The 23,858-nt window shown below is 36.0% G+C and overlaps 1 protein-coding gene across 2 annotated transcripts in view; it reads right to left on the minus strand.

Moving 5' to 3' along the window:
* Window positions 1–347: 347 nt before the first annotated feature.
* The window catches only part of RSPO3 (R-spondin 3), an 82,055-nt gene continuing 58,544 nt past the window's right edge, over window positions 348–23,858 (minus strand). The window contains exon 5 of one of the 2 annotated variants that reach the window (XM_085025003.1): window positions 348–2,738. In XM_085025003.1, the coding sequence (XP_084881129.1) occupies window positions 2,732–2,738 (7 nt within the window). In that variant the 3' untranslated portion in view covers window positions 348–2,731. 2 annotated transcript variants of the gene reach the window in all.

Here is a 23,858-nt window from a genome sequence, read left to right on the forward strand (position 1 = left end):
GAGAAAATATGGAGAAGAAAAGGCCAAGTGTTCAAGATGCAGGAGGAACCAATAAACAAGAAACAATGTCAATTTCTGAACAAGGAAGGGATAGTTGTGGAATCATTTAGGGAGAACCCTATATCTATAACTAGAATTTTGTTGATCAAAATAAAAAAAAATAATGACTAAATACCTCCTCATACCTTATAAGTAAATCTCAGAGGAAGGTGGACTCCAAAAGCAAACACTGAGAAATGTAATAGGTTCTGAATTACATGGGACACAAAATCCTCCTTCCTAATTTGGGAGTCCCTAAGAGTAACAATTCTCCAATAAAACAAGCAATAAAACAAAATGAACAAATCTTTAAAAACTATCAACAAATATATTTATTGTGGTGGCTTTTCCCCCTATTAGATACACTTTGTTAGAAAGTAGTATCCCTTTCAGTTCCAGGTGGACCATGAAGCAGGTAATAAGATTGTTCTTCTCTCATTGAGAAAGAAAACACATGACTTTGCAAACATGTTATATTTTCCTTGTTCTAGTTTTTTGTTTTCTATGAAATCAGAATTTTCTTCTAATAGGTATGATTTTGTTTTTGGAAGTAAGTTACAGGTACATGTTTACAGACTTATATAACCCAAAGAAAGGGTAGCAGAGGCTGAACCACACAGTGCTGACACAGATCGGAGACCTGTTTCAGGTAATCACAACCCTTCCCAGTTTTGTGAAGCACAACAGTCATCTCCAACCCTATGGTTTCTTCCACATTTCCTTTTCCAATCCCACACAGTATATTTAATTCTGTAAATATGTGCACTCTCATGCTTCTTGCAGAAAGACAAGTGAGGGCAACGGAACCAAGCTTAAAACAGTTGTTCCTGTGATGATAAATTCCTATGATTCCAAATGCCAGGCCCTAGGAACTGAGCACTCTCTAGATTTCCCGGACAAAACAACACTGTCCTTTGAAAGACGTTTCTCTCCTCTGATCTCTTATTTCTTTTGAAGGGATACCGCATCTTTGAATGTGCAGAGCTATTTGCTTCCGAAAACAACAGCTTGAGAACAATATTTTTATAGGGAAAAGATGTTGTTTCTCCAGATGTCATTGCTATGTTGTTACATCTTATAGCCTATTGATTATGTACAGAATTTCTTGTCTCTTAAAAATGCACAGGAGCATGTGTTATAACCATTCAAAAGCATCCCTTCTTTGAACTTGTAGCTCGTTGTTGTGAACTATGCTTGTATGAAGAGTATAGCAACTATCTGGAATGTTGTTTAGACTCAGCAATAACAGACACGTGGTCCATTTGTGGTCCTAATGGCTAGAGCACCTGTCCTGGGCTTCTGGTGGAGATAGCAGCATCACGAGTTTATGACAATCTCATGGGACCCTCTAGTGTACAGTGCTGACTGATACCGATTTCTGTTGTTTCTCTTGGACCTTTCGCTTCTTCTGCTGCTGTTTGTCTTTGTTTTCTCGTTGTTCTGGAGTTTCTCTGCTGGGCTCCAGACCTTTGCTATCAGGTATTGCATCCTTATTTTCTTCTTTGTTAAGTTTTTTTCTTTTCTTCTCCCTTCCTTTTTTTCCTGAAATGAAAGGATATACCTTTAAAAAAAATTCAATCATGTTCTATTTGGTTATTCTAAGTTTTTAAAAACTAGTTGAATTTCTCTTAGGTTGCATATCTTGCCCATAGATACCAAATACCTACTATTTAAATCATTCATTCAACTATTCTTTATTAAGGCTATGTTATTTTGAGGAATGTAAACATGAAACATGTACAGAATATAATGAACCAATTAATATATGATAGTTCTGAATTCTAGAGGGTTCTATTGCTAAAAGTTTGTTGTTATTTTACATGATAGCTATTTATAATATTTAATAGAAATTTTTGAATAGATTTCTTGCCATTTAAGAAACTTATTAATGTGCATATGTTATCTGGCTCCTACATAAGGCATTAATTATATTCAAAATTTTCTAAGTAGCAGTTATATATTTGCAGTCTGATATATCTGCATGCTATGTACTAGAAGAGAATTGATCTGCATAACAAATATGGAAATAAAGGTTCATGAAGAATAGCAGGATAACTATGTTTCATTACAAATATTTATATGTTGAAATAAATTTCCATCACAAATTCTCTCCAAGCAGGATAGTGGCGACTATAACTTATCAATAACCCCATGGAATAAGCTACAAAGGTGGGGACTTTGTGTCTCTATCAATCAAATGAGTGGATATTTATTAAAATATACTGGATGCCATGGAGGATCTTGACTTTGAATGGGGTATGAAGCATAAATTTATACAGATTCACACTATGAGGCATTTTAACAAAGTAGACTTGATATGACTTTAAGTTTTGATACAGGAAAGCAAGAAGGACTGGAGCCAGGGTGAAGAAATGAATTTCATTCTATTTATTTTGGGGAACGATCAACAGTTTTAGAAGAAAAGAATAATTTGATCAAAGAGTCTGGCACCAAATTAGATGAATTGTTCTTTAAATTTCAAATTAGCACATTAACAAGGTATTTTATTATCATGTTAACATTTTCCATATACAATCTACAGTATAAAATAATTACAGAGAGCAAGGTTTTAGTAACATCTATGAATACACATATCCCAGTGAGAAATTATAGATTTAAATAAATATCACAGTTTTGAAAACTAGGAACCAACTATTCCCTGATGTAGAGCAAATTCTGATTGGGCATATCGCTATATACTGAGCCATATAAAATTTGAATTTAGTTTCTGTCTACAAAAAGTCACTTTGGACAAAAGTATTTTTTGGAGAAATTTGCATGAGAGAACCAAAATATTTTCACATCCTGAAATAGGCTGCAAATATTGAATTCAGTGGTTTGGCTTTCCTTTTCTTGAGCTCTGGTTGTGGAATTCTAGGAACCAATATTATTAATACTGCATATGTATATTCAGCCAACACAGTCTCCTTGGATTTTAGGCCACAACTAGCTTTGTCTGAGTCTATATTTACAACACTTGCCAGTTACTTTATGAAAACTTGCCTTGTTGGGTTCAACATTAACACACTCCAAATTTTTGACTCTGAAAGGACAGTTAACAAAAATGAGAATTCAAACCCATAGAGCAAATATCTATCAAATTGTTCTGTAGGTAGAGATGAACAAAAAATATTAGAGTTGACTATTATAGTCTAGGGCTGACTAGTTGTATACTGATTCACCAACTCCATTACTCTTTTCACTTAAAAGAATATAGCTGGATTGATAAGATCTCTACAGAAGAAATTCAGGGTGGTTTTGTTTTGTTTTGTTTTGTTTTGAAGTGCTAACATGAACTTAGTAACTAAATAGAGAAAACTCAAGAGTTAATTTACTTTCTTGAATATGTTCCATAATTTAATTTTTATAAATCTATACAAACTGAAAGAGATAAATGCTAGCTTTTGTGACATGTGCCTGATTTTCTGAAGGACATGGCTGCGAACATTAGATTATATAATATTTCCATTTTGCGGAGACTTTTGGAGGTGTTCAAGTTCAACTCTAAAAATATTGTCAGTGAAATCATTCCAAAGTACCATAAAAACTAGTGACCCCAAACAAAATGTTATTTTAATGGAAATCATCCAAAAGTTCAGTGTTTGACATTGTTCTCTTGATGATGGTCCAACATCTTACAGCTGTGATTCCAGCCATAATGTGTTGGACACATAAAAAGTATATTGTTTCTTTCTTAGTCATAGATTAATTTATATGTTTTCTAGCTGCATGTGACAACACATTCAACTTACAGTGTGTTTCTGCTTAACAAATTGATATGATTCTTTAATAGAGGCAGAAACATTTTTGGAAGTAGCTTGAAACCTAGTATTACAGTTTTATTATCCAAGGAATAACTGTTTAGTCTGGGCAGTGAGTGAACGGGGAGGCTCTACTAAAGTAACAGGAAACTAGCACGTTGTACATTGTTGTTGCCCAATAGGGGGCTGTTGCACAAAAGAAAAGTGGGATTATTATTTTTTACAGGCCATGTGTTAGTGGTTGGAAATGTTAACTACCCTTTTTGCATAAATAATATATTTTCCTCTTGTCCAAGAAATAGCAATGCAGAAGAGTGGCTATAGTCCATTAACAAAATCATGTGAAATTTGGCAAATTTTGTACAGCTTTCATTAAAGGGGATTTCTTTTTCTGTTCTGGTAACTTTCCGTTGATGTGGTCAATAGTTATTTTTATACTTTTTTGGTAATTTTGAAAACTAAGCATCCTAGTTGTCATGACATTACATATATGTTTGTGTTTTGTCATTCACTGATTATGTGTGTGTACACACACACACACACGCACCATAATTGGGTTGTAGAGTGTTCCGATGATTAAAAAAAATTCATCTTTTTTAGCTATTCCAGTTATGAGTGTGCTGTTTGGACAGAAACCATCAAAAAGAAATTGCTATTAGCAATCAAGTACAATCCAAGCCCTTTCATGTAAATGTAATGTTTAAGAACACTATCGTTCGAGTCAGAAAAACACAGGGTTCAAATTCTAGGTCTGCCAGCTGCTAGTTGTGTGACATTTGGCAAGTTGTTGATATCTCTTGGGATTAATTGTCTGATATTTAAAATGTGGATAAGCGTTACTACTTTCTAAACTTTTTAAGGATTGTGCAAGATGCTTGTAAAGCACTTAGCATAGTGCATGGCACACAGTGATCATGGGAGAAATGAAAGCTCATGTTATTAACTCATTGTACAAACATGAATTAAGCCTCTCTCCCATGCCAGAGAGTGTGCTAAAACCTGGGGGTATAAGTGAGATATGGAGACAGACACAATAAATATAGTCACACTCTAATACAAAAATAGAAGCATGCACAAGATCTGTTGGTGGCAGAGCAAGGAAAGCACTGAACTCTGCCAATGGAGATTGAAAAGACTTCCCAGATGGGGTGATGTTTGAGCTGAGCTTTAAAGAATGAGTGAGAGGTTGCCAGGCTGATGAGGGAAAAAGGGCAAGGCAGGCCGTGAACAATATGTCAATGGCATGAAGGCATGCAAGGACATGGTGAATCTGGGGAACTGAAGTAGACTTCCTTGGTTTGATCAGAGTCTATATATAGTATGTTACCCAGAGAAGCTGGAACGATTGACAGGACTTGATTGCTATTTCGGGAGTCTGTCCTGAGGACCAGTGGTCCTAAAGCCTGAAGAAAGGCAACTATCAGAATCTGAGAGCAAGGCAGAGATTGGATGTTTCTGTGACTAGTTTAGAAAAGGCCAATATATTGGATATTTTAACATGTGGCCTTATTTTCTACTTCAGAGACACTTGTGTCAGTAATAAGAATCCATAAAGTGAGTATAGATGGTGACTGGTATTTATTTTTCAGACTTAACTTTCCAAAGAGTAGCTAAAAATCTCTGTGCAGACCATAAAACCCCATATTATTTAAGATTTTGTTGCAAATCAATATCACATAATTGAGTAGGTGACTAGCATTCTGAGATTCTGAAGTTATTTTCTTTTAATACAATAGCATATAGTCATTTACCTAAGTGCCTCGTAGGGCCTTCTGCAGACCAGGTTACCAAATGTAGATGACTTTCAAAAATATAGATTCCTAGGCATCACACCTGGAAATTATGATTTAGTAATTCTTATGATAGGCCCAGGAACCTGCAGTTAATAAGTTCACCCCAGTGTATTATTATGTGCAGTTTCATTTAAGAACTATTCGGTGAAGATCAATAGAAGATACACATACTCCTAAAATTTTTATTTCATGTCACATGGTTTATCATTGAATTTCTTATATTTTTCCCAATGAAGAGCAAATATGTTTTTTTGACTTACTGTAGCTACTAATTTTTCAGGCAAGTTTTCTGATTAGGTACCTTTGGAATAGAAAACTTAGATGCAAAAAAAAAATTAGTTGCAGATTGTTTTTAAAAAATATGTTAAAATACAAATATGAACTGCAAAGAATAAATATATTAAAAAGAACAAAGAGAGAAGGAAATCATTCTGAATTATGTTCCCTAAATTATGTATTACATACTTAAGTTCCAAAAAAAAACCCACCAAAAATGCTCAATAACCCTTTTATTTATTTATTTATTTATTTATTTATTTATTTTTAAACTAATGCCTTTATTTTTATTTATTCATTTATTTTTTGGTCTTTTTGCTATTTCTTGGGCCGCTCCTGCGGTATATGGAGGTTCCCAGGCTAGGGGTCCAATCAGAGCTGTAGCCACCAGCCTACGCCAGAGCCACAGCAATGCGGGATCCGAGCCGCGTCTGCAACCTACACCACAGCTCAGGGCAACGCCGGATCGTTAACCCACTGAGCAAGGGCAGGGATCGAACCTGCAACCTCATGGTTCCTAGTTGGATTGTTAACCACTGCGCCACGACGGGAACTCCCTCAATAACCCTTTTAAATGCAACGAATATTTATGAATAAAAGAGTTGTTCTTCTTAGAATCACAAATTGAATTTATTCATTGAGAATTATTCAAATTATGACTATTAGTTCACAGCTTTCTAGGTATTTAGAATTATCTGTGTATAGGTCTTTATAAAAGCTGCTTCTTGGTGAATTTCTTGCAAGATACCGCTAAGAGGAGCTATTGAGCTTTAAGTAGCTCCACTTCCAAGACCAAGTTTTCTCAAAAAGCTAAAAATATATCCCACACACTAAACTGAGGACTATCACTGAAAGAACAATTCAAACCAATTAAATAAATATTCCATTAAAAGTGCAAAATTTATTGCTAGGTTTTTTTTTCTCTTTATTGGGCATGGAAGGAAATTCAGTTGGAAAGTCAAAGTTTTATACCTTCAAAAAAGCATAAATGATTTGCAAATGGGATAATCTGATGATTTTCGGATCTAGCATTGGACCTGATTTTTATGTACAGAGGATGAAAATTCTAACTTTTCCCTTTTTGTTAAGATGTCATTGAGGAAATTTTGCAAAGGAGGGGAAGTTGCTACAGCATAACTACTTCAGCAAATATAATTTGTTGTGCAAATACATATTTAAAGGTTTTTGATTTGTGGGCTATGTAAACCCAGTTCAGTCTGACCCAGTGATGAAGAACACAGTTGAAAGGCAAGGCCAAATTCCTTAGCTATACTATTACGAAGTAGAATTGACTTGAGAAATACATTCAAATCGTTAATTGTTTGTTTTTGTTTTAATAAAAGAGAAATACATATTTCCTTGCTATTATTTTAAGCTAGAATTTATTTCAAATACAATGAAAATTGGCAGATACTTAATTTTTCCAAGTGGAAATAAAGCTATCTGATTTATCTACTCTCCACAGTTGACCCTTGAACAACACAGGTTTAAACTATGCAGATCCACTTATACACAGATATTTTTCAACAGTAAATACTGAACTACTACACAGTTTCTGGTTCAAATGTAGAGGAACCACGGGCATAGAGGGCGACTATAAATTATACTCAGATTAATGCTCCGAAGTTGTTCAAGGGTCAGCTGTAGTTTAACACATGAATTAGCACAATTATGTTTCTATTTAACTTCCAAGATGCTTCTGAGTAATTATTCACAGAAAAATAATTTGACGTATCATTACATCCTCTCTAAATGCTGTAATTTGGGAAATTACCTCGAGCCCATTTTTGCCAAGATATTAAGATCGAAATAACATGTGGCCACCAATCAAGAAGAGCTAATATAAGAGATGTTAATCTATTAGTGTCACATTCTTTTGGGGATTCTGAAACAAGAATGTCCCGTCTGTGAGACATCGAGTGTGAATTTTGAGAAGGTGAAAGCAGATAAACCCAAGCTTCTTCCCATGGCACCCAGGGGCCTCATCCTCTGAGACCTGGCCCCTCCTCACACAGTCATCCACTTTGAAGAACTCACACTCTTCTTTCTAGTCAACCCTGCACCTCACTCACCATGACCCACTGTGTTTACAGATCCCATATTTTTGATGCAATTCCTAGTACCTCTTGCTCTAACTCTGACATAAAGTGTTTGCTCACTTGTCATCCCTTCAGGGCAACATTCCTCCTCTTCTAGCCTTTTTCTAGGCTCCATTATTTAAGCTTCTCCTTTCTTAGCTCCTTACACTCCCAACCTTTTGCAGTAATCAAGGTGAAAATGACTTGGGCTGTCTGTTTTTAAAAACAGTAAGAGCAATGATAGATAACTCAAATTTAAGGAACACTTTTATGTGCCAGGCATACTTCTAAGAGCCAGCACTGTGTCTATAAGCTTTATGATAACCTCCACAGAACCACTGAGGAAAATAAGGGCTCTTCTGCCTCCACATTATATCTTTTTTTTTTTTTTTTTGTCTGTTTAGGGCCACACCCACAGCATATGGTGGTTCCCAGGCTAGGGTCAAATCGATGCTATAGCCACTGGCCTCGCCAGAGCCACAGCAACTCAGGATCTGAGCCGCATCTGCAACCTACACCATAGCTCACTGCAATGCCAGATCCTTAATCCGCTTAGCGAGGCCAGGGATAAACCCGTGTCCTCATGGATGCTTGTCCAGTTTGTTAAGTGCTGAGCCAAAAGGGAGCGCCTTCACATTTTATCTTGATAGAGCACAATGTGACATGGCATCCCAGTATCCTTGTTTTATTTCACACTTTAACTACGAGTACAAAAAACAAAAACAGAAAAGGAAAGACAGTGTCCAGGTGTGGACTAACATATGAAAACACAGAGGTTTTGTAAAAAATTAGGGTTTATAATATACTTACTTGACCTTGAATTTTCAATTTCCTGAGCAGCAAGTTACTCATGAGACCCTAACAGCACTTTGGAGATGTTTTGTGTCAGCATCATCAAGTTACCTCATGCTCTGTGCTCTTCTGTTTTATTGCTACAAGTCTAGTTACTTTTCATTAGTTCCACTCCTCTCCCAATCATGTAGAGGTAGGATATAGTACACATATCATGTACTTATATATTTTATCATTTATGTCTAAGACGCTTTATTCGAACTTTAAAACTGTAATTATTACATTTTTCAAATTCTAATAAAATTATCAGAGAGTTTTCTATTTTGTTACATTGAATTTCAAAAAAGAGAAAGAGTGAATTTAAATTTCAAAATCTCACTGATGTTTGAATGCAGTCCCCTTATAATTTCATCTCAAGGCAGAGATCATAAATACCAGTAATCACAACTTTTTAGAATCTCTATTTCCATGATATGCTTTAGCATAATGAACTTTCTTTTGCCAAATCAAATACTTTCCTTATGAATAGACTGTTGTCAATAGGGCTTTACGGATTTTTCCCTTTGTTGTTTAAATATTATATTATTCACTGAAGACTCAGGATCTGAAATTCTGAATTTTGGCTCTATGTCCTAACAGAACTTTCCACGGGTCTTTCACTCACGGTAACACCACTGCATCTCAGTGCTTTTGCTGCCCAGAATCCTACCCTGGACTTCCTACTCAAAAGGGACATTAGCTAGAGACCAGCTGTTAAAGATGTTGGATATTGCATAGTATTATGTCTTCCTGTTGTAAGTCATCAGCATTAAAAGAATGGTTAAAAGTTCAAGGAGAAAAAAGTACTCAAAAAGGTTTTACTATTCACAATATTTACAATTATAAAAGTAAAGGGTATTTTATAACATTTTAAAAAATATAGCAGGACATTACAATATATATTACATGACTACATTTACTATTGTTTTATGTGGGCTTATTTCTTTTGAATCAACTATCTTTTTTAAAGTTCATTTCAAATTAGTAATTTCAGTGTTGTTTTTCATTCAGTGCAAAATTTCTTAACTTGACTTCAAAATTTTAACTAGCATTCTATCCAATATCAGGTTAGAAAACAAAATTCTTGGAAACGGAATCACATCCAATTTATGTGTCGAAAAAAAAATTTTTTTTCTTTTTACGGCCACACTTGTGGCATATGGAAGTTCCTGGGCTAGTGGTGGAATTGGAGCTGCAGCTGCTGGCCTATACCACAGCCACAGCAACGATGGATCTGAGCCCTCATCAGCACAGACATTATGTTGAGTTCTTAACCCATTAAGACACAAAGGGAACTCTGAAAATTTCTTCATCTAAGCACGTTTGCATAGTGTGTTGTGAACTAGATTTTGGGTCTTATACAATTTTATCTATTGGACAAGTGTGTAAACTTATTCTAATTTTCACCTGCTGTCAAAGAGTGTGTTGGTAAATTTCACTTTTTAAATCAGTTTTTTTATTACTTTTGCCATGAAATTCATGAATAGTTTGTGAAATGACTATTACTACACTCTCAAGAAAAAAAATGACTCTACATATAGTATTTTGATTGTTTTGTATACTGTTTATGAATTTACAAAGATATGTGTCTGTTACTTAACTTCAGAAATTTAGACAGTGATGAGGGTGGCTACCCTATTTCAAAAACAGTTGAAGCCTGTCTGGTAGTCTGGTTAAAATGTCCTCTCTGAAATTTTCAGATGAGACTAGTCTTCTCAAAGTATTACTATCTCATAAAGGAATTGATTTGATGTGTGGGAGTTCCCTGGTGGCTTAGTGACTTAGTGGTTAAGAATTGGGTGTTCCCTGCTGGTGCTCAGGTCACTACTGTGGTGTGGGTTTGATCCCTGGCCCAGGAATTTCCACATGCCACAGGTAGCCAAAACAAAAAACAAAAAACAAAAACAAAAACAAGACGATGTGTTTTTCTTTGTTGTAACACTCATTCTGTACCTTGTCTCCCTCTTCAATGTCTGTCCCCAGCTCATGCTCACGACTATCTTATATGCCAAGGTAGAGAATATGTATAAGTCTATGGAATGTTTATGGTGAATATTTTCTTCACATCATCTTTTAAAATTCTATTGCAGCAATTTAAATATTAAAAAAAAAACACAGTGAAATAGTCTCTCTGAAAATTCTTATTCTACTCATATTGCCAGACTTAAGGTATACAAAACAGTAGTACAGATAGGGTTTCCTACAAAATTGTTTTAAAGCAGACTAAATACATAACTGCCACGTGACCATCTATCTAGTGATCATCTTTTCCTTTAAGGAGTATGGAAAATTATTTCTTTAACATTTCATTGTAATTAATTTAAAAAGCATTTCACATTCTCTGTGATGTTTGCCTAATTTTGTATCAATTTAAATTTTAAATGTTACAACTTTACTATATCATCCATCAACAATAAGTTGACAGTACTGCCTAAAGAGTAGATTGCTTTGAATATCTGAGTCTTAAAAATGTTCTTTTCCTATGAATTTTCATTTTCTTGTTCTAAATCTTTCTAAGTTGACAGTCATGCTACCCTAGTCTCAACAACACATATTTAAGCAACATAATAAAGAACATTTAAATTTGTTGACTTGGAGTTCCCGTTGTGGAGCAGTGGAAACGAATCCAACTAGGAGCCATGAGGTTGTGGGTTTGATCTCTGTCCTCGCTCAGTGGGTTAAGGATCTGGTGTTGCCGTGAGCTGTGGTGTAGGTCGCAGACTCGGCTTGGATCCTGCATTTCTGTGGCTGTGGCTGTGGCCAGAAGCTGTAGCTCTGATTGGATCCCTAGCCTGGGAACCTCCATATGCCATTGGTGCAGCCCTGAAAGCAATAAATAAATAAATAAATAAATAAATAAATAAATAAATAATCATTGACAATTCATTTGCCCTGGAAAACCAGAAACCTCAATTATGTCAACATTTGATTCTGAAAATAAATAATTAATATTTTAAAACTTTTTCATCCTATGCCTCTTATGAGGGAAGAGTGACAGTGAATTTTCATGTAGAGCTTAAGAGAATAACATTTGAATTTTCTCCTTTTTTTTTCAGTTAGGTGTGTAGGCTCACAGTTCAGTCTTTCACACTTGAAACACAAGTTCTGGAATCTGTGTATGGTAAATATCCACCAAGTGCTTTTTTTTCCCTTAAAGAGAATCACTAAGCCAAGAGCACTGTCTTTATCTTTGATGAAATATAGCTTTCCAATTAACAGGAAAGTCCTTCATTTCAAAATGCTTGAGCAGAATGCTACTTGAAAATTCATTCCAGCTGGTTAAATTGAAGAACTGAAAGAATTCCAAAGAAAGAATATTCTCTTGGCATTTATCATTTGATTTTCATTTGGATAAATTTCCATTTGCTCCAAGAACTTGTCTCAGAATTTTGTTCTGAGGCAAAAAAAGAAGTGTTGATAGGCATGTTTGCCTGTGCTGTACTTCCTCCCTTACCCAAATTGTCTACTTGGTTGTATTGACAGGAGGAGATGGCCTCATACTTGCTGACACATTTGCAGTGATTGATTATACAAGAAATGTTGGTATTATTCTAGCCTCTTTCATCATTTTATGCACCAGTTGACTCTGCTGTCTAATTCTCATTCTACCACATCCTACTCTTTCTTTCCTTTGAAGCTTTTTACTACTCTATGGGGGAAAAATGTAACTCTAATCTGGAATTACATCACAGGGCAAAAAACAACTACCAAGTCTCTAGCATCTGCTACTCCATATTTTTAGTTAATATGTCACACTCTTTTATTGCTATCATTTAATATTTTCAACTACTTATTGATTACTTATGTAAAGCTGATTTTTTAAGGCACCTTTGGTACCTTCTCAAATGTTTTCACTTAGCTTCAGTATTTTCTTTCTTCTCTTTTTGGTTACAGACTATCTCAAACTATTGATTTCTTAACTAGTTTGGAAAACATAGAAAACCCCACTTAGCCTCTTCTATATTAAAACTTGTAATATATTTTGTTCATTTATGTAAATAAGATAATAAGGGGGCATATTTCATCCATAGCAGATAATGTATACTGCTTTAAGTACTTTTTCTCTCTCTCGTACGAGTATCTGTTCTTAATTAGATATACTTCTCACATGCATTTCCATAACCAACAAGATAGCTCCTTGTAATTATTTCATCAACAGTGGGTACATATACTTGAATGGAATACAAATGATTTAATTTCTTTAAAAGTTTTTGGCAGGTGAGTGTTCACTAATCTAGAAATATAGAGCTAAAATTAAGCAAGATTAGTAATATTTTATCATATCTCACTTCACAGTTTTTCACTGGGTTTCCTTTTTCATTTTATTGATGCATTTTAGTGTCAGGGAGGAGAACTGGGAGGGTAGACACATGTGCAACAAATGTGCATGTTTGTATGTATATAAATTTATATGCACATATTTATAGGTCTTTTCCTACCACAGATGGTAAAGTTCTATTTTTCTGGTGGATTTAAAAATATCAATTCAAAGGCAGAAAGCCTGCTTTCCAATTTAATTTTCAATAAATCTGAAAGGAGACTTAGATTATTATAAAGAGTCCTTCAGAAACATAAACCTTTAAAACTAAGAGATTCTGTTAGATTTTATGACTTTGAACTTTTTCTTATCAAACATATTTTCCATATGTTAAATTAAATTTAACTTTTATTAAATTAACATGCACCCTTTCTTTTTTTTCTTTGCAAACTTTCCTTATGTTGTGGGGAAAACAGCATGGTGCTCTAATAAGCATTTGATTAAAGCAGAAGAATTTGAAGAATTACATACATTCTTTGGATACTCAACTTTCTATATGTGGACTTTCCCTCCTAACATGGACATTATCACTAGAAGCCCAATTTCCCTCTTCTTTCTTTGCTACTAATTAGTTCATTTCCTTCCACAGTTTTGAGTCCCTAAATGTATATTATATATATGATCTACTGAATTTTGATCTATATTTTTAGGCCCTTTTATAATATGTCATAATAATACAGATTATGTTTCTATTTTTTGTAAAAATAGGAAGAACACGTAGTGCTAACTGCAAATATAATGAACTTATTTTTGTAGAAACTCAACCTTAATTTTGATTACCTATAAAAATATCAAAAAAGAATAATAAAAAAAAGAATAATAAAAAAAAAAGAGAATAAAAACCACAAGACGGTTTGTGTCAGGTGGGGTGGATGATGCTAGGGTTTCCAGCAGTGGGTTCCTGATTCATTTGCATAATTTTATGCTCAGAGCACTGGAGGCGTTTGGGGCCTCCATACCTGGTATACAGGTTAAGCATTGCTACCGTTACTCCAAAAAATGTATTAGCTTTGCCTTTCTCTTTGGCATGACCCTGTACACAATAGCGACTCATTCAATATTTGTTGAAAAAGTTAAATGAAAAGATGAATAATGCTTTTTTTTTTCTTGATTTAATGCTTGCCATTCTATTTGGGGAAGAGTTGGCGAAGGACAGGCATAAAGCAAGATGCTTTTGGTGTTATTCTCACATATGCAAGCATGCTGTGATTATCCAGTATTTTGAACAACTTGTCTTAATGAATGCTGTTTATTATTATGGACTCCTCTGCCAGATAACCACTTCTAATATTGGTTTTAAGTGACTACAATCCACTCCAGAGAGCAACATCATGGTCACGGGGAAATAATTTTGACTTATGCTCTAGAAGATCATCTTTGGGACCAAACCCATGATGAATCACTAGAGAATTGCTAAGGCTGCTTCAAGAATTTGCAGCAGCATAGATGGAATAGAAATTCTCATACTAAGCGAAGTTAAGTCAGAAAGAGAAAGACAAATACCATATGATATCACTTATATCTTGAATCTAATCTATGGCACAAATGAACCTATCTACAGAAAAGAAATAAACTCATGGACATGGAGAACAGACCTGTGGTTGCCGAGGGGGAGGGAGAATGAGTGGGATGGACTGGGAGTTTGGGGTTAGTAGATGCAAACTATTGCATTTGGAGTGGATAAGCAATAAGATCCTGCTGTACAGCCCAGGGAACTATATCTAGTCACTTGTGATGGATCATGATGGAGGATAATGTGAGAAAAAGAATGTGTGTGTGTGTGTGTGTGTGTGTATGTATGTGTGTGTGTATGTATATATATATATGCATAACTGGGTCATTTTGCTGTACAGAAGAGATTGACAGAACATTGTAAATTTTTTTTAAAAATTCATATATTAAAAAAAAAGGAAGAGAACTTGGAAGCCCAGGTTGCAGCAGAGAGATTACAGAGGCTCCTACTCTCTTCTATTATGAGGAGGAACTTAAATTTTAGAAGAGTTTTAGGGATTTGAAGGCTCTAAAGTTTCACTGAGCCTGGGAATGTGGACCACCTTTCAGCCCCAAACTGGGCAGCAATAGTCTAACGACATTTTTCTGAGACCAGGGAGTAAGAGGTGGTTAGGATGGGGACAGACAGGGGAGGCAGAGGAGGCAAGAAAGGGACTTGGATGATTGTGAAAAGTTGAAAGATGGCAAAATAACTTTTTCTTCCTTAAATCGTCTTCTATAGCAGGCTTAAATGATACTTTATTTGGTGGAATCAGGAATGTAGTCTTCTTTTGAAATAATGAAATATGACCCTGGCTCATCTTGGCCCAATCTTGGGGCTTTTGAAGTGGTAGTACACAGTCTCAGAAGCTTGATTTCCCCTTGAGTTTTGAATGACTGTGGCTTTTGTTGTAATCCATTGAATCTTGTGTTCAGTGGAATTCCACCAAAATGAAGGGCCATTGGGTAACATCATGGAACTTTCAATTTAAGAGGCTGTAGCAAGGGTGGCAAGTGGCACGTGTAATTCAATTAAGGAGAGAAAGTCCTAGGAAAGACTTGAACAAATGAGCTGAAAATGAAATTGTGACAGTTTCTGAAAGAATGAACCCTGCCTTACTCAATCTTCACGAAAATGTATATTTATTGTTTAATTGAATATTTAAGAATCAAATAAGATGGTATTAAAAATAAAAAGGCCCGGGGTTCCTGTTGTGGCGCAGCAGAAACAAATACAACTAGGAACCATGAGGTTTCGGGTTCGATCGCTGGCCTCGCTCAGCGGGTTAGGGATCTGGCCTTGCCTTGAGCTGTGCCATGAGCTAGGTCGCAGATGAGGCTTGGATCCTGCGTTGCTGTGGCTGTGGCATAGGCCAGCGGCTGCAGCTCTGATTAGACCCCTAGCCCAGAAACCTCCATATGCCGCGAGTGTGGCTCTAAAAAGACAAAAAAAAAAAAAAAAAAAAAAAAAAAAAAAAAAAAAAAGGCCCAACTGAATAGAAAACATATTTTAAGAGAATAAATAGTTTTTAATATCCCATGTTTTGGGTTTTTGTTTTCTGAGCAAAGTGTACAATCCTCTGTGTGCCTGAAGACCATATGAAGGTAGAAAGGGGAATATGTGACCAATGACTGTATATAAACCCTTTCTTTGTTTCCAGGGAGTTTTTAGGAAAAGAGGTAGTGGTCAAGAAATGATTAAAAAATACTGGGGTGTAAAAATATATATATATATATATATATATACATATATATATATATTCCTTTTACAGCTACACCTGTGGCATATGGAAGTTCCCAGGCTAGGGGTCGAACTGGAGCTGTAGCTGTCAGCCTATGCCACAGTCATGTCACAGTCACAGCAATACCGGATCTGAGCTGCATCTGCAACTTATGGCAATCCTGGATCCTTGACCCAAGTGAGCAAGGCCAGAGATCGAACCCGCATCCTCATCGACAATGCACAGGGTCCTTAACCCACTGAACCTCAATAGGATGTCTGGGAGTAAATAGGATATTTAAGGAAGGCAGAAGTAAGATTGGCAGATTTGTTCCTCTGCCGTGCTGGGGGTGGAGGGGATGGGCAGAAGAATCCTTTCTTCTTCACTACACCTTGCCCACCCTTAATCAAGTACATTTTTGGGTCTTGCAAACTCCGTTGGTACTTTTTAGCTGCAGAGGCCTTGAGGAGTGAAGCACAAAAGGCTGTCTCCTGGGTACCCTTCTCTGAGTATGAATAGGTCTGGGTGTGGGTGTGTGAACTGTTCCAACAGTCCCAGTGATTTCTAAAAATTAGCAAATATTTCAGATGTCTTTAAATGTTTTAATAGATGATTTTCACTACTGCTTACAACAAATACTAAGCAGTTGTATTCTTTATGTATGTTGACATACTTAACATTTTTGATTCTTATATGTATTAATATATTAACATATTTTGCTGTGCTGGTTGTTAAATGTTTTGAAAATCACTCCTTGCTAGGTACATCCTTCAAGATACATTTCAAAGGCCGCTTTCTCCATGAAGTCTTCCCCAGTTATTCTCTAGCAGGTGAACAGGGATGCAGTTAAGTATAGCTTCTATGACCTTTGACTTTGAAGTTAGAAAGATCTGAATCTGATTCTTTGCCAAATCATTTAGTCACTGTCTATCTTTGGGGGATGTTACTTAAACTTTCAAGACCTCATTTAAAAAAAATATGTGCTTAAAATACATGTGGCATTAAAATAAATTTCAAGCATCTGAAATGGGTATCAGAAAATGTGCATTTTAGACTTGGCTATACTACTTAGCAGCAATGTGACTTTAAGTGAAGTGCTTTCTGGGCTTCAGCCGCCTCATTTATAAACAAGAACAGATAATTTCTATTCTTCTCACTATTTGGATAGGTATGAGGAATAAGAGATATATAATTACTTAGAAAATTGAAAAATTATGAAATTATAACCCTTAAAATAATGATCATGATGGTCTCTATGAAAATATAAGAGTTGAATAAATCATTTTTGAAATAGAACAGCCTTAATCTGACTAAAGTTAAACCTCAGGGGCAATTAATTTTGTAAAGACTTTTGGTGGAAGTCCTTAACCCACTCAGGTTCCTCTGCTTTATCAAAAATTTAAAAATCTTAGGAGTTCTCATTGAGGCTCAGCGGTTAGCGAACCTGACTGGCATCCATGAGGACAAAGGTTTGATCCCTGGCCTCGCTCAGTGGGTTAAGGATCTGGCGATGCTGTGAGCTGTGGTGTAGCTCACAGACATGGCTCGGATCCCACGTTGCTGTGGCCCTGGTGTAGGCTGGCGGCTGCAGCTCTGATTGGACCCCTAGCCTGGGAACCTCCATATGCTGCGGGTGTGGGCCTAAAGAAAAAAGAGAGAAAGACAAAAAACAAAACAAAAAAATCTTACCTTTTATCTCTCTCTCTTTTTATTTTATTTTATTTTTTGTCTTTTTAGGGCTGCACACATGGCATATGGAGGTTCCCAGGTTAGGGGTCAAGTTGGAGCTGTAGCTGCTGGCCAACACTACAGCCACAGCAACTCAGGATCCGAGCCGCATCTGAGACTTGCACCGTGGCTCACGGCAACGCCGGACCCTGGACCCTTAACCCACTGAGCGTGGCCAAAGATCGAACCTGCATCCTCATGGATACTAGTCGGATTCATTTCCACTGAGCTACGACTGGAAATTCCTCTTAGCTATCTCTTAAACATGTCATTGTCTCTTCATTCCCATTTAGTTTGTCTCTTACCATCTCTAGAATGAATTTTTTGCAAAACGAGGGACATTGCATTTTTTTACTTCCAGGTGTCAGGTTACCTTCCTGCAGCTCAGAGGGCTGGTCCACTGTTCCTGTTGATCTCTCTCTCTCTTTTTTTTTTTTAATCTCCCCAGTGCCTGTACTCCCAAAGTTGGGAGTCCATGGCTTAGGTGGCCCTTCAGAATCTAACTCCAATTTATTTTATAGTGTTATTTCTCTCCCTAATTTGCCTTTGCTTCAGTTACACCACATGTCTCATGATTACCCATTCACATCATGCTCTTTCTTGCTTTTGTGCCTCAGATGCTGCTCCTTAACAGAACACTTCTTTAGCTGGAAAATTCTACTTGTTCTTCAAGAGCCACTATCACAGAACTTCCTCTGTTTCCAGGACAACATACCCATCTGTCTATTTTGCCATTATTTGTTTACAACCAACTCTCCCATGAAATTATGAACTCTCAAGAGTCTCATACAAAGTGTGTGTCTTCCTTCTCATTTTCATTTCTTGCATCCAGCATGGTTCCTGGCATACAGTAGTTATTCCATATATATAATCAAATGAAAGGCTGAAGAGACAGTGTTCAACACCCACTCATGCAAAGCAAGATAATGGGTGACAGCATGAGGCTTAAACAACAAAAGAGTTTCACAACAATTCTATTCATAAAAACAAATTTCCTAGTAGGACATCAAGTTATTATAGACTTACTTTGCCTCTGCCACAATTATACTGTTTTGTCAGTTTCTTTACGTTCTTCTTAGTAAAGGAATCTTTGCTTTTGGTGATGGTGTGATCCAGTAAATAAAACTGTTCTATATGAGGCACAGCATCATTACATCATCCCAGCTGGGAGCAGTGAGGATACAAGGCTTACTCATGGTACCATCACATCCAGCTTCCAATTTCTAGGCTTCAGTTTGTCCTCTGATTAATATGCACAACATACACACGATGGGTTAGGGGTGCTGGATTTAGTTATATTTTCTACAGTTTGTTTATGAGAAGGATTAACTCTCCTTTTTAAGTCAGTGAAAGATAGTCAGAGGGGACACATAGAGTAATGAAAGAACTGGGCAGACTTCTGCGAATCTGTCAACAATTTCTTATGGAGGAAATCATCACTGAGAGTGTTCATTTCATAAAAGGAAGCAATGCCAGTTGGTGTTTGGTCCTTGGCTTGGTAACCATTTACCCAGAGTTCATTAAAGAGAGTATTATGTAAATTGGGAGTCCTTCAGATGTCTAAGATGCGTGACCTGTTTTGTTGGAACAGCCCTTTTGGAGGCAGAGTAATAATCTTGCAAAGATGTCCATGTCCTAATGCTGGAACCTACAAATACATTACTTTACATGGCAAACAGGAATTAAGGTTGCAGATGGAGTTAAGCTTGCTAGTCAGCTGACTTTGGGATGGATAGACTAGCTAGGGATTATCTAGGTGGGTCCTAGAGAATCCAAATATGATTTGCTTTATTATTAAGACAAATATAAGACAAATTATTCCTTTTAAGTTCTTGTTAGGACTAATATAATGTCATGAGTTCTTAAGAGAACTTAAAAGGAAGGAGCGGCAGAAGAGAAGGTCATAGAGATGCTATGTGAAAAGGACTCAACCTGCCGTTTGTGGCTTTGAAGATGGAGGAAGAGGCCATGAACAAAGAAATGTGGGCAGACTCTACAAGCTGGGACAGGCAAGGGAGTAAATTCTCCCCTACAGCTTCCAGAAAGAAACGTAGCCCTCTGGGCACTCTGATTTTCACCTGATTAGGCCAGTGTTGGTCTTCTGACAATAGAACCGTAAGAAGATAACTTTGTATTGTTTAAGACAATACATTTTTAGTAATTTATGGCAGCAGTAGAAAACTAATATGAGCCCAAACTTTGGAATGGTTTTCAGAGACACCACTGATCCCATTGAGCCACAGCAGGAACTCCTTGTAATGGTTTTCTTATATTTTGGTTCACAAATATACACCTAAAACAGTTTTGAAGATCACCATCCAACTATCCAAATGCTCTAGGTAACCTGAATGGATCATTGTGGTTCTGAACAGCATCTAACTTGTCTATACAGGGTGTTGGGTCATAAAATTCTTTTCTGGCAACTTTATTCCTGGAATTTGGAGAAAACGAATTTACTGATGACCCAGTACAAAATAGCAGATCAAAAGCAGCCGGGTTAGACATACTAACTTTTGAAAAAGTTCATACCTCTAATATTTATGCAACTCCTACGAGAATCAAAGATTTGCCTTTCCTAAAAATGATCTGATTGATTATAAGACAAATTGTGAAACAAGATGCGTCCATCCTATCTAATTTTTAAATATATGGTGAATATATTTTCAATGTCAATTTATAAACAAGGATTCCTATTAAGCAGAAATTCATCTGGAGTATGTCATCTGCAAGATCAGCTTTAAGAAAAATGAAAGAATATGAAAACATGGAGATTCTTTAAGAATGAAACTATGCCTTCCTCTATGCTCCCACACCAATGTGGTTACAGAACTTTGGGGAATTTATTCCAGTGTTTTCTGTACTCAATGGTGTTCATTGCTTCAGTTCTCCCTATCAGAACCTCCTGAGGTCAGAAAGTTTTGCCCTTTTCAGTGACTTTTTTCAGCCAGTGAAGGCTTCTGAGCTAACCAGAAATCAAAATGGGATGCTGCATTTTGTCAGAATTGCATGTTTAGTCTGCTCTCCTAGAAATAATCAAGAAAAGTTATATGTGAAAAGACACAGATGTTCCTTCCTCAGCAATATTTTCATACTTTTGAAGTGTAATATGAAAAAATCTAGTTGAAATCTAGAACAATATGTATTTTGTATATTCACATATTTGATTTATAAAAGTTCACAAAACATAAATATCTTTTGGAAATGCCAAGATTATATATAAATATAATAATATTATTATACATATAATATGTAATACAAGGTAGTAAATGTATCATGTTGATTTTGACCGTAGCCCAGCATGTCTTTGAAAATTCATAGGAAACAGATATTCTATTATTTATTCTGACTTATAATTGAGTATATATTTATAGCATGGAGGATTTTTAAAAACTTTTTAGACTTCCAATAATTTTAGCAAAATCTTTGAAAGGGAATCTAAAAACTAAGTTGCCCTAAATTTAATGATATTACTTACATTTCATTACTATGATTATGTGAAAAAAAAATTAGGGCTCAAATTAAAGCAGCCTTCAGACATATATTCTGAGTTTAGTAACTAAGAAGCATGTTTGTTTATCTTAGAGAATCTCAAGGAGTTGTTTGTAACATTTAAAGTTGTTGTCCAGCCCCAATTCTACAAAATGTCTCTACTTGTCAGCTATAATATATAATCCTCTGTTTAAAAATCTGTAAGGTGAAACAATTAGTTAACATTTTAACATTTGAATTCAGGATAACTACAGACTCTCTCATAAGATGTACAGCCCTAGAAGAGCAGCTAAGTAAATAGCTATTTGCATTTTATGAACACCAGGTTCATTTCACACTTCATCTCTATTTCAGAAATGAGTCAAAGGACTGCATCCCACCACAGATGAGACTAATACTAGTGAAATAAAATTTATTATTCTAGTCTATCATTGAAAAACCCCAATAAGAAAAACAATACTTTAAGACCATGATTCTGGCTCTCTCCAACTCCCTTCCCTGGACAGCCATTAAATAATTGACTTTTGAGGAAAAACAAAAACATTTGTAAAATATTTGGCTCCTTGTGAGTCATTTCTCCCTCTGTCTTTCAACTCCCTTACTTCAGTTATAAAAAAAAAGAGAAAGTAGATGCAGATCTTTTCAATTTACATTTTTAAAGCTTCTTTTCAGTTCCTCATTCACCATTTTAGTTTTCCACCCAGCTCTGATTACTCATGCTTAATGTTTGTGACATACTATGTTCACAACTTATCAAAAATTCTAATAGAATATAGAGTTAAGTTCTTGTGAATGGACCTTAGTACTGGCATGGGATATTTGGTACCAACCTCAAACTGATTCCAGATTACATTTGTATCCACATCTTCTTTTTGATAAGGTAGCACCTTTTGAGGTCTCTGGACAAAGACAAAGCTCCTGCCTACTGAAAGTCCAGCTGGGTTTAAGAAGGAGGTGGAAGCTCAAGGTTGGCAGTAACCAGATGAGTGTGCCTCTTCTATACAGCTGAGGTAGGGCACTGTCATTGGTGAGAGTTTGGTACAATTTGGTAGCTTGAAAGGCTGGGAATTCACAGTTGTGATATTTAAGCAGATTTTAGTCTCATTGGCTTACTCCCAAGAATTGGGTAACATGTTATAGTTTTTGATGATTTGTTGGTTATTTGTTATTCTTCTGAATTCCCAAAGAATGAGCAAAATATCCAATGGGAACACTGACGTGAGCAACAGACTTAGCAGTCACTTTCATGAGCCATCAGCCATGGCACATCACATTAAAAACCCCAAAGGCGGGCCAATCTTGGATCAGAATTCTCCCCAGTTAGAGGAAGGCTCTACCATTGTTAAAGGCTCTACCATTAAGGAAAGAGGAAGTTCAAAAGGAGTCTTGGCTTAAAATGTAAGGTTTGAGGAGTTCCCTTGTGTCACAGCTGGTTAAGGATCTGATGTTATTACTGCAGCTGCTCAGGTTGTTGCTATGGCATGGGTTCGATTCCTGGTCCTGGAACTTTCACATGCCAAGGACATTGCCCAAACAAACAAAAAATGTAAAGTTTGAGAATCTTAGTAGAGAGGAGGGAAACAGGTAGTGTTGTTTGGAAATAAAAAACAATCGCTGCCACAGAGAATCCTAGAGTAGAATATTTCTTCTTTAAAGTGTGTCTTGAGGTTTTTCATTGTCCAAACCCTGATTATCATAAACTGATCCTAAATTACTTTCTGGTGACTCCTAAAGTAAAGTACCTTCCCCCCCCCCCTTTCTAGACATTAATACACATTGTACTTGTTTGAAGAGTATTCCTTCCATCTGTTTGACCTTATCAAGAATAGTCATGAAAAAGAGCTGACCTAAAACAAGTGAGATTTTAGGACTTAAAGAAGCTGATAGTAAGGAGTGAGCATTTAGATCTATTCACAAAAAAAAAAAAAAAAAAAAAAAAAAAAAAGGAAATAACAGGTTCCCAACATTGGCACTCCAATTCCTTTCGTTACAGGCTTGTACTTCAGCTTCTTTTTTCTGCTTACTCATTGCTTTAACTCCCACTCTGAGATTAATTGCATGACTCTTGGAGATGAATGATCTTCCACTTAATCTTAGCCAATGCAATCTGGACAACCTCAGGGTTGGTGAGGCTCCTCTTGGGTGGTTTTCATTTGTTTTAAGAACATTAAAGTATCTCATAAATCTATATTTATTATATTGGTGAGTAATCTACTATAATTAAATATGAAATGCTGAAGACAATGTTAAGGTAACACAGGGGTCACAAACCTCTTTTTAGGGTGGTTTCATGGCTGCAAAAATATCTTGGAATTTGCTTTTGTCTTTATGTC

Source organism: Sus scrofa, chromosome 1 (assembly GCF_054392235.1).
Source record: "Sus scrofa isolate SSC_HxYL_T2T_F1_AM1 chromosome 1, Sscrofa_HxYL_maternal_Yorkshire_Landrace_v2.0, whole genome shotgun sequence".
In the NCBI taxonomy this organism is placed as follows: domain Eukaryota; kingdom Metazoa; phylum Chordata; class Mammalia; order Artiodactyla; family Suidae; genus Sus; species Sus scrofa.